Source organism: Sinohyriopsis cumingii, chromosome 7, assembly GCF_028554795.1.
Source record: "Sinohyriopsis cumingii isolate HCF-2022 chromosome 7, ASM2855479v2, whole genome shotgun sequence".
In the NCBI taxonomy this organism is placed as follows: domain Eukaryota; kingdom Metazoa; phylum Mollusca; class Bivalvia; order Unionida; family Unionidae; genus Sinohyriopsis; species Sinohyriopsis cumingii.
Genome location: NC_142967.1, coordinates 81,398,012 through 81,412,770, shown reverse-complemented (window position 1 = coordinate 81,412,770; position 14,759 = coordinate 81,398,012). Strand labels below are relative to the sequence as shown.

General features: G+C 35.7%; 1 protein-coding gene across 1 annotated transcript in view; it reads right to left on the bottom strand.

The window, feature by feature from the left end:
* LOC149795622 (coiled-coil domain-containing protein 186-like) overlaps positions 1-14,759 on the bottom strand; it is a 91,581-nt gene that overhangs the window by 50,988 nt on the left and 25,834 nt on the right. Inside the window, exons 4-9 of the mRNA XM_089965453.1 lie at positions 12,253-12,381; positions 9,841-10,053; positions 7,688-7,807; positions 6,914-7,018; positions 4,335-4,433; positions 595-824 (exon numbers count right to left, since the gene is read on the bottom strand). Coding sequence (XP_089821579.1) covers positions 595-824; positions 4,335-4,433; positions 6,914-7,018; positions 7,688-7,807; positions 9,841-10,053; positions 12,253-12,381 — 896 coding nt within the window. The remainder of the gene's footprint in view (positions 1-594; positions 825-4,334; positions 4,434-6,913; positions 7,019-7,687; positions 7,808-9,840; positions 10,054-12,252; positions 12,382-14,759) is intronic.

Here is a 14,759-nt window from a genome sequence, read left to right as displayed (position 1 = left end):
CAGTGAAAATCCAATGTTTATATTACATCCATTTAGAGGGAACAGAGATTTTAAGATTTTCAAGATGGCTGTTGTGTAAGCCATACTGGACTTCGGATTGGCACTATTTTCATCTGGTACCAACTAGACATCGTAAGAAATCTTTAAGTGAAAAATCCATTTTTATATGACCATCTATTCAGAAGTAGTGATCCCAAGATTTTCAAGATGGCCACAGTTGCAACCATATTGGATGTCTGAGCACCAATTTTCATTTAGGACCAAACAGATGATGGGGTGACTATGTGTTTAATGTTTCAGGGCAATCCTCCAAGCATTTCAGAAGGATTAGCAATAACAAACTTGTGCTAGCTAACAGACAGACAGATGACGGACAATGGACAACAGATCAGCCCATAAGCTCTTCTGGTCTATGATGGGTAGAGCGAACAAGCAAAGATATATGCCCTACTTATATTTCCCTTTGACCTGTTTCACTAATAATCTAGCAAAATCTGTGTATAATAAAAAAAAATAAGATTTATCATCTACAAGTATATCAAATACTGACCAACTGGTTTCCATTAAAGATTTTCACTTTGCCTTGTATCATACCTGTTGAACTCTTCTTTAGCATGCACTAGTTTTTCAATTCTGTCTTGCAAATCTTTCATATCCTTCTTCTGTCTCTGGATGATTTCTTCATACTTGTGCATTGTGTCAGCATGTTTCTGTTTCTCATACTCCAGATTTTTTACCTTATCCTGGAGGGCAAGCATAGTGGCCATGGTCTCTTTATGTTTCTCCTTCAGGCTCTCCATGCCTTTCACCATATGGCTGTATTGCTGTGAGATTGATACAGAGTTAGTGAATATGAGTCCCAAGAGAGCCTGTAATTGCTCACGTTCTTTGTGTAGATGCATAATGAGGATTGACACATATGTGTAATTTATTACTGAACAAGAGGTTTTAATGGGTCTCTGATTACTCACCTAGTTTACACTGACAAATGTAACTGCATCTGTGCTAACATCTGATACCAGAATGTTTTCTACCAAGTTATTGTTGGTCAAGCAGCTCTTGCAAAAAGGTGACTAAATGAGTTGTGTGTTTTTTACTAATGATAGCTGCATTTAGTCTATAACATACTGGATTGATGGGTATACAGAAATATGAAAAGCCTTGGTACAGGGATGATCCCTGTAAATTTAGATCCAAATTGGTCAGGAACGATTTGAAAATTACTAGGGGGAATTATGTAAATCATGATTGCCAACATTTGTACCAGATTTGACGTTTTTGTTGAATCTGATCAAAACCAAGTATCCTTTGAGAAGCTGTTCAATCATTATATTAACAATCAATTTGATTAAAACAGATCTGTGACATAGTAAAGATCGGACAAGTATAAGTAAATATTTATCAGAAGGAGTAAAAACAGCCATGACAAATCATTATAATCTTCTTATCATGATCTTGATTTTATCAGACGGAGTAAAAACAGCCATGACAAACCATTATTATCTGTGTACAAATGAAAGGATTTGATGCAAGGATATTCTCTACATAAACTGTTGAGAATGGAACATGATGAGTGAAAACTGATTGACAATAAGCTAAAATGCAAACAATACATAAAGTAGCACAAGAATTCTGGTGCACCGAGTGGCTGAGTGGTCTAAAGCGCTCACCGCTACAGATCACTGCCATCTCACCTCTGTCTTTGTGGGTTCGGTCTCCGGCTCGGCCAATGTGGGTATGTGAGAAGGCTTACCAGTAGCTTCTCATGGGTCGGTGTTTATTTCCTGGATTGTTCCTCCACCATTTATACTGGCCACCATGTATAGCCTATCTTGTGCTGAAAAATGACATTAAACCCTATAACAACAGCAAGAATTCCTTGATGGAATTGATGATCTACAGGCTGAGATAAATTTCATGGTGTCCAAGATAAGTGTTTCTTCTTAAAATGCCAGGTATTGAAATCATCTCTGATATTCTTGAGAAACTCCAACAAAGCAAATTTGGTAACATTTCAGTACCATGATCACAAGATAACTTTAAGTGCAGCATAAATTTCCATATCATGGCTTTTGACCTTGGACCTGATGTCATGGATTAAAGATCATTAAACTAGTTTTCAGCAATGTAAAAAAAAAAAAAAAAATGCATGCTATGTTTGGTTCAAGCCATATGTACCAGTAATATTTCTTAGGATAAAAAAAAACTTATAAAATGGTATCATTCAAGGTATTCTCCAGTTATGACACAAACTGGTTTAAAAAATCCATTCATAGATGTTTGTTTATCATGCTTAAAAGCCAGTAAGCTAAAACCCTACATATCTAACCTTAACATTAATGTCCGAATGTGGACTTTTAACTTATACAGTGGAATGAAACTAAATATATTTGAAATTCATTTCTGTGATGGGTAGTTGAAAAGTTCTGAATATTTTGTTATAACCTGCTTGTTTCTTTGAACAAGTCAATAAGTTTAATGCCAATCAATAAACAAAATAATGGTCTATAAACTGATTGTCAGTTGCACATGAAACATGCTGGACAACTGCAAATACAGCAAGTGACATAACACAGGTAAATGACAGTGACATAAAAATTTCAAAGTGGGATAATAATTCTGCTACTAAGCAAAGAAAATACTACAAAACCTGGGAGCTCAATGAGCACTCTCCAACCGATATCAAGACCAACTTGGATAAAGTTTACATATGTGATTCTTTGTCATCTCTTAGGTGGTTTGTTGTCTTAAAGATGGCCATGAGTCCATGGAAGATAATACATGTTCTAGAACTCTGTGATTGGTGATTGAAAATTGCTCTGTAGGGGATGATTAATGAAAGTACTCTATAAACAGTCGAAAATATTTCTATTATCATGGGCATTAATTCATCAGCCATTATTAAAATATTTCTATTATCATGGGCATTAATTTATCAGCCATTATTAACATACTGATGAATTATTGGAATTTCAGAATGGTTTGAGCAAGACAAGTCCCACAACTTATCAAATGCCGACTCTGTTTGAAATCACCAAACAGCTAACTGTCAAATATGAAGGGAGAGAGCAGCAGAGCTGCCAACCCTCCAAAACACAATAAGTTAAAAGAGGGATAAAGAAATTTGAATTTTGAACAGATTAGTGAAAATTATACCATGATACTAGCTCCATCCACATTGATGGTCAGTACAGTAATACCTCGAACATTTGCGAGGTTAGGTTCCAGAACCAGTCGCGGATCAGGAGGAATCGCGAATGTTTGGTACGAGTCACTAAAAATGCTAATAAATGCTTATTTCTAGGGTTTAAACCCTAAATATGACCCAAATCATGCTCCCAAAGCACTTTAATTTCATTTAAAAGTTAGCTTAATACATTACCCTTAAAAAGAGAAATAAATGGTTGACGTAAAAATAGAGTACAGTATCGCCTAATGGGTATTTGCCACACTAGCGCATTTACAGTACGGTACATGTATACATGTACTAATATTACCCCTATACTAATTCATTGGGTGTCATTTTCTTTTGCACTCACAGTAAGGTAAAACCAAGTAACGAATGGGACTGTAAACTTAATGACTGACGTTTTCTTTGTCATTGTCAGGAAGGTAAACTAGGTAAACTTCATATGTCACAGAAGTCATATAATGACGGTACAATTCAATAAAATAAAGAAAACATGTATGTAGAGGGTACCAATGAAAATTTCGCAAATCCGTGAATTCGCAAATCCAGAAACGCGAATGCACGAGGCATTACTGTACTGCATTATATGAAAATCCCAAAATAAAACTTAAACATATTATTGACACTGATGACATGTGTAAATTTATTTGCAGTCATATTTACTGATATGCACAAACTTCACACTACTTGTCCTGATATGATGCTGTGGAAGACTCAAAATTCCTCAACTGGGCTGTGGTAAAAAAAAAATCAAAACAGTTCTGGCTTCTTGCCTGCTGGTTAATCTTGGTGACTGAAATTGTTGCAAATTTTCTGCACCCAAGGAGGCACTACTTTTGTCTCAATTTTTCCTCACAATAGGAAATACTCATTCACTGTCACTTTTGCTGATCTCCAACTGAGAAAGGCAGGTTATATTCAATTGTAATGTAATTGTTTGGAATGAAATTTGATTCTATAGTAAAAAGACAAAGAGAATTGAAAGCAAAGACACCTCTCTTTCTCAGTCTCACCTGCAAAACAAATCACTGAACGTTTCATACACAGATTTAGACTAAAAATGATACTTGACATATTACACATAATTAAAAATGTATAATAAATAAAAATAAAGATTATAAAAAGATTTATAACAATATGGTACCTCTTCCTGTGAAGACTTCTGTTGAAGATGTAGCATTAACTCAGACTCCTTCTGTCGCAGTTCCTTGTCTAAACTGTTGGACTTGATTTCTTCTGATTCCTGACAGAACGGGCAAATGCTATTATGTACATTACAAATCAAATTGAAACTACAAAACAAACAAGAATCCCTCCATGGGACTGATGTTCTACAGGAAAAATCAACAGAAGATATGACTGTTTCTTCTTGTTAACTACTGAGTATTGAAGCCATTGAACAACTACAACATACCAGATCTGGTAACATAACTATTTTCTTATGTCTGAGTTAATATGTTTGCAAGAAACCTTAAGTGCAATTTAAAAAAATTTCTTTATCCAATGACTTTGACCTTGAACCTGACATCATGGATCAAAGATCATTGAACTTGTCTTGTGTCAGTATATAACCACATGCTATGCTATGCTTGGTTAAACCTAATATTTGGGGAAAAATAATTAAGTTACTGAAATGGTATCATTTACGGTATTCTGCAGATATATCCACAAGATGGGTTAAACACAAAAATCCACTCATAATTATTTGTGCTACCATATTTACAAGTCAGAAGCTACAAGAATAAGTCAAGAAAAATGACTTTTAAAATCACTGCCAAAGTGCTCTGAACATGCTGATTGGAATAAAACAAAATACAACACCTGATTAAAATCCACTTATACATGTACAATTCTCTATGTTCAATCAATGAATTACAAAAACACAAATAATGTCCTTGAACATAACTACAAAATCAGCAAAACACCTTCACAAAAGTATAAATATGTTGCTGGTCTAATATGCACCATTTTCATTCAAAACTAAAGGTAACAATGATGGCGGTCTGATGAGCATAAGTCCCATTAGAACCACATGCATCTTCATACTGCTATAGTGTTTTGTGAAAACCCCATGTCAATATGACCATCTACTCAGGAGAAGTAGCCATATAAAGATTTTTCTTACACAGCCATCAAGGCATTCATTTTGGCAGTAGCATCATTTTGAATACCAAACAAAATTCAAAATGATACATCTGCCATATATAACCATTGCAAGAAAGAATTAAAACAGGTTTAAAAACATAGTATACATAAAGCCATCCTTTCTGGGAGAAGTACTTTGTACAAGGTTTGTTAATTTCTGGGAGAGTACATTGGCATCATTTTTGTTTAGGACCAATTATATAGTTTTGACCCACCCACCCCCACACACCTCTAAGTACGAGTCTTTTGGGAAGGTGCCTCGAGGCAAAGACCTCCCCAAAGGCAAGTGTCAGCTGAGCATGTGCATTTTGTCTATACATGTCTAGTAAGTATGTACATGGTTATATGGTGGAAATCTTGATCATTTTTAAGCTGTTGGTTGTGATGATTTTAATACCTTTTTTGACAGATGACAGGCATTACATTTGGTGGAGGAAGAACCCAGGCAAACACCAATGACCAATGACCCATGAGAAACTATGAAACTTTCTCACATACCCACACTGACAAAGCCCAAGACTCAAACCCAAGCTGACAGAGATGAGATGTTAGTAATCTGTAAAGGTGAGAGCCTTAGATCACTCAGCCACTCAGGACCCCCGAGTTTTCAAGCTATGACCCAAGGGTTAAACTCCTGAAGAGGGTAAGGATGGCCCCATGGCCAGAGTCAAATGCATGTAAAAATTTGTTTTTTCATACCCAGTTAAGTCAAAAAATGGTTATAGGGTCTGAAATTTCCATATTTTCTTTGTTATAACCCAGGGATTAAGTCTATGAGGGTTGGGGAAAACCCCAGGCCATCACCAAGGTGTTTCAGTCTTATGTATATTGACCCTTGCATATTAAAATCACACATACCAATTCTCTGACATTTGAGACACACAACTCCTTAGTTATCTGTAATTTATAAAATCCATCCCTACTCCCACTCCACTTCAACCAACAGGTACATGATTAAAATTAAATAATGCTGGCACAATCTACACCCACAGATGATGTTATAATGAAATGTCTTCAATTTCTGCCTTTAGTTTCATGGATTTTAATCAATTTGTTTGCTCATAAAGACTGTCTTGAAAGATGTTTTTGAATGACGACTGTTTAAAATACTCAATGATTATAAAAGATGTATTGTTGAAAGAATAAATACTTAAGTTTGTTTCTCATAAGGTAGCTTAAAAATTAAAAATACTGTTGCAAATTTAATAATTTTTATGGAAGTTTTAGCCAAATTTGAATGTAAGAAGTCATTCATTGCACAACCTGTAAATTTCACCTTACCTTTAAAAATACCAACAGGATCCATACCACGGAATACCGATAAGCCAGTAAAACAATAAACCCCTATCAACTTAACATATGATGGTAAAAATAAGTAATGATTAAGTTCAAATGCATCAATGCAATGGATATACCAATGCTGGCCACATAAGAGTAAAAATTACAGCTTAAATAAACACATGTTTGATCCACACAAATTTGTACAATGTATTTTTTGTACATAATAAACCAAGTTAACAGGCTGTTAGACCTTCAACTTTACGTGTCTATTTTTAATAAATCAGTGGTGACTTATACCTGATAAGTTTTAATCATGGCTTGGCAGTCTTTTCTGATCTGCTCTGTCTCCTCCTTGGCTTGGTTCAGTTTGGCTATGGTTTTCTCCAGAGTGACTTTGGTGTCCTGGATACCAAATAAAAAAGCAATACTGTTGTACAAGGCAATACCTATGTCATGAAGTTAATACTGAGCAAAACTCAGCAGCAAGCAGCTTTAGTAAACTGCTCCAACAGGCATACATACATAATCACAATACAAAAAAGGTAGACTGTCAATGAAAAGGGACTATTAGTGCCTTAAGAATCATCACAAAAGTAAAACTTCTCACATGGCCTTTGCAACTATTTCATCACATGCCATAAGGGACTGACACTCTACTGTGAGAAAAGAATTTCCAGGAAATCAAGATAAGACTTGTGCATAAAAACATCTGGGATCCTAGGTTATCAATAACACTCATTTTATAGTACTCAACAAATTATATGTAAGTTCACAGAAATCATCATTTCCTTCCTTGATTACATTTGTAAAACTTTATGTAGACTGATTATTACAAGTACTAGAATATGTAAAGAAGCTCAATCAATGGTACACAGGCATGAAGCATAAATCAACAAAATTTTATCTATATTATCAAGCCTGTCTGGGAATAGAATTAATAGAATTACAAGAAGTGACCAAGATCTGTGAATAAGATACAGATATGAATTTAAAATCAAACCAAAAAAAATATGATTTCAATACATGAACTGACTTACACCCCAAAACTAAACAAATACAACATATGCTCACCTTGTGGGCTTCCAACTCTGCCTTGAGCTTGTTCTGGGCCCACTTCACACGATTCTCAGAGGATGACACCATTTCCCTTTGTTTCTCCAACTCTCTGATGGTGTTGCCAAGTTCAGAGTTCTGCAAGAAATAAAGCTTTAAATGTATGCAGCCACAAATCTGTAACATAATAAACAAAGCAATGACAAAAATAATAATTTATGTACCTTAAGAATTACAATACACAAGACACAAAACAGCATTCCTTTGACTCTTTCCCAGCAAGAAGGCATGAACTGATGTTTCTGAAGTAAGAAGGAACAAATTTCCTTTACATAATACAATTCGTTCTGACCATCAATGATGTTTCAATAACTAAAGTTATTCCTCCTTGTTTGACAAAGAGAGTCCCAAAGTAATTAAAATGGAACTGTACAATGCCACATCTTAAACCTTTGAAGCTGTATCTTAAATTCAGATGTTCTCCACACAGAATAAGATTTCAGGTGTTTTTTTTTAAAAGCCTAAGGGCTGTTCCATTTAAACATACATGGTACCCACGGAAGGCAGTTTTTTGAAAATATATGCCAGGGTAATTTGATTTCACAAAGTTTCACATTAAAACAATAAGAAAAAATTCTACATTGCATCTATAGGGGATTACCCAGACTAAAAGTGCCTTCCCTGGGTCCTTGGTATGTTTGACTGGAACAGCCCTAATCAATGATGGCATAGTTTACCTCTATGAAGCTTTTAGAAGTCTCCAGCAGCCATTATGAACTTAACTATCCAGCAGAAAAAGAAAAATTAGAACAGATCTTGATAGGAAATCAAAGCTGTATTTTTAATTTAAGATTTTGGGCAATATTTATTGGCACTATACTGATAGTATTGTGCTGATAAACTATTAAACTACATACATACATGTGTAGATAGATACATACATGTGTACCACATGTGTACATACATACATACATACATGGTTAGAGCGTCCGCCTTGGAAGCGGGAGATCGTGGGATCGAACCCCAGCTGAGTCATACCAAAGACTTACAAAAATGGCACTAACAGCTGCCTTGCATGGTGCTCAGCATTAAGAGGTTAGGTTAGTGTTTGGACTGGTCGACCTGGTTTTCAGGATAATGTGACTGGGTGGGACATTATGCTACGTGTCTGCGGCATGATGCCCCCTGTGCTAGACATCACTATAAACTGCCACACTGCAGAAATCGTAGCGATATGACTGAAAAATTGTTAAAAGCTACATTAAAAATCCTAATCACACAAACATACATACATACAGTGAAAAGGCATAAAAGACAGAAAAAAACATCACCACCACTGGGAGCCAGATTTTATGGGGCTAAAGTCTGGTAACCCTGGAGTGATCACCCTCTGTACAAGCATTGCTCATGCATCAGTAATTACCCTGATTGGATTGCTTCACATTCTGATATGATATAGTCAAGTGAAATATGTATAAATATGGATTTGATAAACAAATAAATAATTCCTGTTTTGCATGTCTTTGGGAATTCATTTGTGATCAGAATTTACAAATGTGTTGTTAAAATCAGATATGATTTGAGCTGCTTACAGTTTATTTAAAAATATTCATTGGAATTACTAAAGTCTTCACTGACCTTTAATATATTACTAAGGATGTTTTTTTGTGAAGTCATTCAAAGACATTCTGGATTGCATCATTGTGTTATATCAGGACAGTCAATACTCTTGGAAATCACTATAAACATTCTGTATTTTTCTACTTATCGTTTTCATTTTTTATTGTAGGGAAATAAATTGCTTGATGATATTACTTACACTGTAGGTTTCGCAATCTGTTACATATTTTAGTCATGACAGGACACTTTCTGCCAAATCTGATCAGTTTGTTAATCAATTTTAAGAAGTTATTTAATGTTTTTATATACATCCTTATATATTTTGTAACAGCATTCATATCTGATAACAGATTGGCATAATTTCTGCTAACTCAACAGCCTTTCATGTTCCTGCAGATAGTCACTACCACACGGTGATGGAAACTAACCTTTGCCTCTAGGTCAGTACCACACAGTGATGGAAACTAACCTTTGCCTTTAGGTCACTACCACACATTGATGGAAACTAACCTTTGCCTCTAGGTCACTACCACACAGTGATGGAAACTAACCTTTGCCTCTAGGTCACATGCAACTTTGTGTTTCTGTTCTTTCAGATCCTTGATCTTGCCAAAAAAGGTCTCCTTCTCTCTTTCTGCCTCTTTGACCTTGACTTCCAACCTCTCCACTAGCTTCTGATATTCGAGGTTTTTGTGTTCAGCCTGGGCATACCTTACAACCATTGCGTCTTTTTCTTTCACAGCCTCTTCACAAGTCTTAGTCACCTGCAATATTTGAAGAATTGATTGTAATTCTGCCTAATGAGTCGAAAGAAAGATATAAAGAAAATACACCAATCCACACGATGCATGGAACTTGCAAAATGTCTGGACATGTTCTGAAAGTATAGATGAAGCTTGGCAGATGCCTATAGAACTTTCTGAAATTTGCTTTAAGCCCAGCTCAGACTCATGCACAATCCCAGTCCAGACTCATGCACAAGCCCAGTCCTGACTCATGCACAAGCCCAGTCCTGACTCATGCACCAGCCCAGCCCAGACTCATGCACAAGCCCTGTCCCATCCCAGCCCAGACTCATGCACAAGCCCAGTCCCAGGCCAGCCCAGACTCATGCACAAGCCCAGTCCTGACTCATGCACAAGCCCAGCACAGACTTATGCACAATCCCAGCCCAGACTCATGCACAAGCCCAGCCCAGACTCATGCACAAGCCCAGTCCTGACTCATGCACAATCCCAGCCCAGACTCATGCACAAGCCCAGCCTAGACTCATGCACAATCCCAGTCCTGACTCATGCACCAGCCCAGCCCAGACTCATGCACAAGCCCAGCCCAGACACATGCACAAGCCCAGTCCCAGGCCAGCCCAGACTCATGCACAATCCCAGCCCAGACTCATGCACAAGCCCAGTCCTGACTCATGCACAATCCCAGCCCAGACTCATGCTCAAGCCCAGCCCAGACTCATGCACAATCCCAGCCCAGACTCACGCACAAGCCCAGCCCTGACTCGTGCATAAGCCCAGCCCTGACTCGTGCACAATCCCAGCCCAGACTCATGCACAATCCCAGCCCAGACTCATGCACAAGCCCAGCCCAGACTCATGCATAAGCCCAGCCCAGACTCATGCACAAGAAAATGATTTCCATATTTATGAAAAATATTGGACATAAGACTTTATTTCATAAAGTAAATGAAAGAAAAACTCGAAATTTTATCAAGATCAAAGCAGTAGTTTTGGAAACATTTTGTATCAAAGTTACAAAATATTTCCTATATTTTTGTCCATGGTGTGGACACATTTCCTACATGTACGCCCACATAAAATGAAACATGATACAACTACTAAAACCAGTCCCAACTTGACAGCCTTTCAACTGACAATTGACAATTAGTTATGTTAGATGCACTCAACACCTGCCTACCCATCACACTGAATTTACATTAAAGGTGCAATATTTATTCAGCTTTGTAGAGTCTGTTTACAGGTTGGTGCAAACAAATATGTCAGTCATCAACTACTGATGGAAACCGTAGCAAATATTAAATCTGTCGTAAAACGATTTCTCTTAGCTTTAAGCCACAGATGATGAGAATCTATTAGGGGATTTAACAAATGAAAAACCTGAACCAAAACCAAAAACTGCTGATGATAACCATTATTGCTGCTTTCAGAAAAGTGGGTTCAACAATAATATGCAATGGGAAAAATGCTCTGTCAAATAAGGGCAGTAACTCAGTCAAGACTTGAGATAAATAGCTCAACCCAACCTAAGCTTCATTTTGCACAAAAAACTGCACAACATATTTGGTTTGAATCCTTGCAGTCCTTCAAATTTATTGAGCAGAAACATAATTCCAGATGGATGAGAAAGTCAAACAATGACTGTAAACAATGACTGTAAACAACGATTGTAATCTAACCTAATGGATGTACATTTCACAGTATAAAGCCTAAAACCAAATATATTTCATGGAACCCAATTCATGTTTCATTGGCAAACTTCCATGTAATGCATGGGCTACAACTAAGCCAATTGTTCACTGAATTAGGTAAAAATTAAACCTGACTTGATGTCCTTAATACAAAACTTCATACCAACTTTGATTTTAATCCATAAAGACCTTTAAAAATTAATGACCCATAATAGAATTCATGATGGGAAGGACATGACACAAAGTAACAGGAGGATGTGGTCACACTAACTGAACCTAACCCAAAAATATTATAGTGAAATAAAACTGACTGAAAGATGCATTGACAGATGGTGGGAAAAAAGATGGTTCAACATGATCACTCGTAATAATCCTACAAGTGTAGAGATAATATTTGTGCTCTGAATGTGGAATGTAATGAATGTGCCAATGTGCAAAAAGTATTTCAGTAAGAAAAGTGTTGCATCAAATGATACGTTATAACACAGCTGAAACAAGATGTGTCAGAGAAATATTCATATATTACTTGATCAACTCTGAGTCTGACTTCATTTTGTAATGTTACTATGGCACGCTTTGCTGATGCATCATGGGAAGCCAGCTTCTCTTTCATACCTCGGATTTCTGTTTGTTGTTGTGCAATGGTGTACTCAAGCTGAAAAGATATTACAAACAATATGCCTCAGTGGAGAATATAAAATAAACTATATCATGGTTAAATGTACGCTTTAGAAAATAGCAATTAATTTGTAACATAACATCTGAAGATGAGTCTCTCAAAGGGACAGACACACTACTAGAATTTCTAGACATTTAAGATAAGACTATATCATCCTTATAACTGCTGAGTAATGAAACCATCCCTGATATTCTTCAGTGATGAAATGTTCAAATTGGGTGCTTCGGTGCAACAGATTGGATGGCAGCTTGGCACCATTTTCATTTATGACAATGGAGATTAAGAAGTCTTCTGGTGATAAACCCCACATCAGTATGTCTTTCTGTTCTGACAGAGTTGTGATAACAAGATTTTAAGATGGCTGCCATGGTGGCTATCAGATTGGCACCATTTTCAATTAAGACCAACTAGACAACATAAAAAGTCTTTTAGACCAACCAGACAACATAAAAAGTCTTTTAGACCAACTAGACAACATAAAGTCTTTTAGACCAACTAGACAACATAAAAAAGTCTTTTAGACCAACTAGACAACATAAAAAGTCTTTTAGACCAATTATACAACATAAAAAAGTCTTTTAGACCAACAAGACAACATAAAAAGTCTTTTAGACCAACTAGACAACATAAAAAGTCTTTTAGACCAACTAGACCTCATAAAAGTCTTTTAGACCAACTAGACAACATAAAAAGTCTTTTAGACCAACAAGACAACATAAAAAGTCTTTTAGACCAACTAGACAACATAAAAAGTCTTTTAGACCAACTAGACCTCATAAAAAGTCTTTTAGACCAACTAGACCTCATAAAAAGTCTTTTAGACCAACTAGACAACATAAAAAGTCTTTTAGACCAACTAGACAACATAAAAAGTCTTTTAGACCAACAAGACAACATAAAAAGTCTTTTAGACCAACTAGACAACATAAAAAGTCTTTTAGACCAACTAGACAACATAAAAAGTCTTTTAGACCAACTAGACCTCATAAAAAGTCTTTTAGACCAACTAGACAACATAAAAAGTCTTTTAGACCAACAAGACAACATAAAAAGTCTTTTAGACCAACTAGACAACATAAAAAGTCTTTTAGACCAACTAGACCTCATAAAAAGTCTTTTAGACCAACTAGACAACATAAAAAGTCTTTTAGACCAACAAGACAACATAAAAAGTCTTTTAGACCAACTAGACAACATAAAAAGTCTTTTAGACCAACTAGACAACATAAAAAGTCTTTTAGACCAACTAGACAACATAAAAAGTCTTTTAGACCAACTAGACCTCATAAAAAGTCTTTTAGACCAACTAGACCTCATAAAAAGTCTTTTAGACCAACTAGACAACATAAAAAGTCTTTTAGACCAACTAGACCTCATAAAAAGTCTTTTAGACCAACAAGACAACATAAAAAAGTCTTTTAGACCAACAAGACAACATAAAAAGTCTTTTAGACCAACTAGACCTCATAAAAAGTCTTATAGACCAACTAGACAACATAAAAAAGTCTTTTAGACCAACAAGACAACATAAAAAGTCTTTTAGACCAACAAGACAACATAAAAAAGTCTTTTAGACCAACTAGACAACATAAAAAGTCTTTTAAACCAACTAGACCTCATAAAAAGTCTTTTAGACCAACTAGACCTCATAAAAAGTCTTTTAGACCAACTAGACAACATAAAAAAGTCTTTTAGACCAACAAGACAACATAAAAAAGTCTTTTAGACCAACTAGACAACATAAAAAGTCTTTTACACCAACTAGACCTCATAAAAAGTCTTTTAGACCAACTAGACCTCATAAAAAGTCTTTTAGACCAACTAGACAACATAAAAAAGTCTTTTAGACCAACAAGACAACATAAAAAAATCTTTAAGACCAACTAGACAACATAAAAAGTCTTTTAGACCAACTAGACAACATAAAAAAGTCTTTTAGACCAACTAGACAACATAAAAAGTCTTTTAGACCAACTAGACAACATAAAAAGTCTTTTAGACCAACTAGACAACATAAAAAGTCTTTTAGACCAACTAGACAACATAAAAAGTCTTTTAGACCAACTAGACAACATAAAAAAGTCTTTTAGACCAACTAGACCTCATAAAAAGTCTTATAGACCAACTAGACAACATAAAGTCTTTTAGACCAACTAGACCTCATAAAAAGTCTTTTAGACCAACTAGACAACATAAAAAAGTCTTTTAGACCAACAAGACAACATAAAAAAGTCTTTTAGACCAACAAGACAACATAAAAAAGTCTTTTAGACCAACAAGACAACATAAAAAGTCTTTTAGACCAACAATACAACATAAAAAGTCTTTTAGACCAACTAGACCTCATAAAAAGT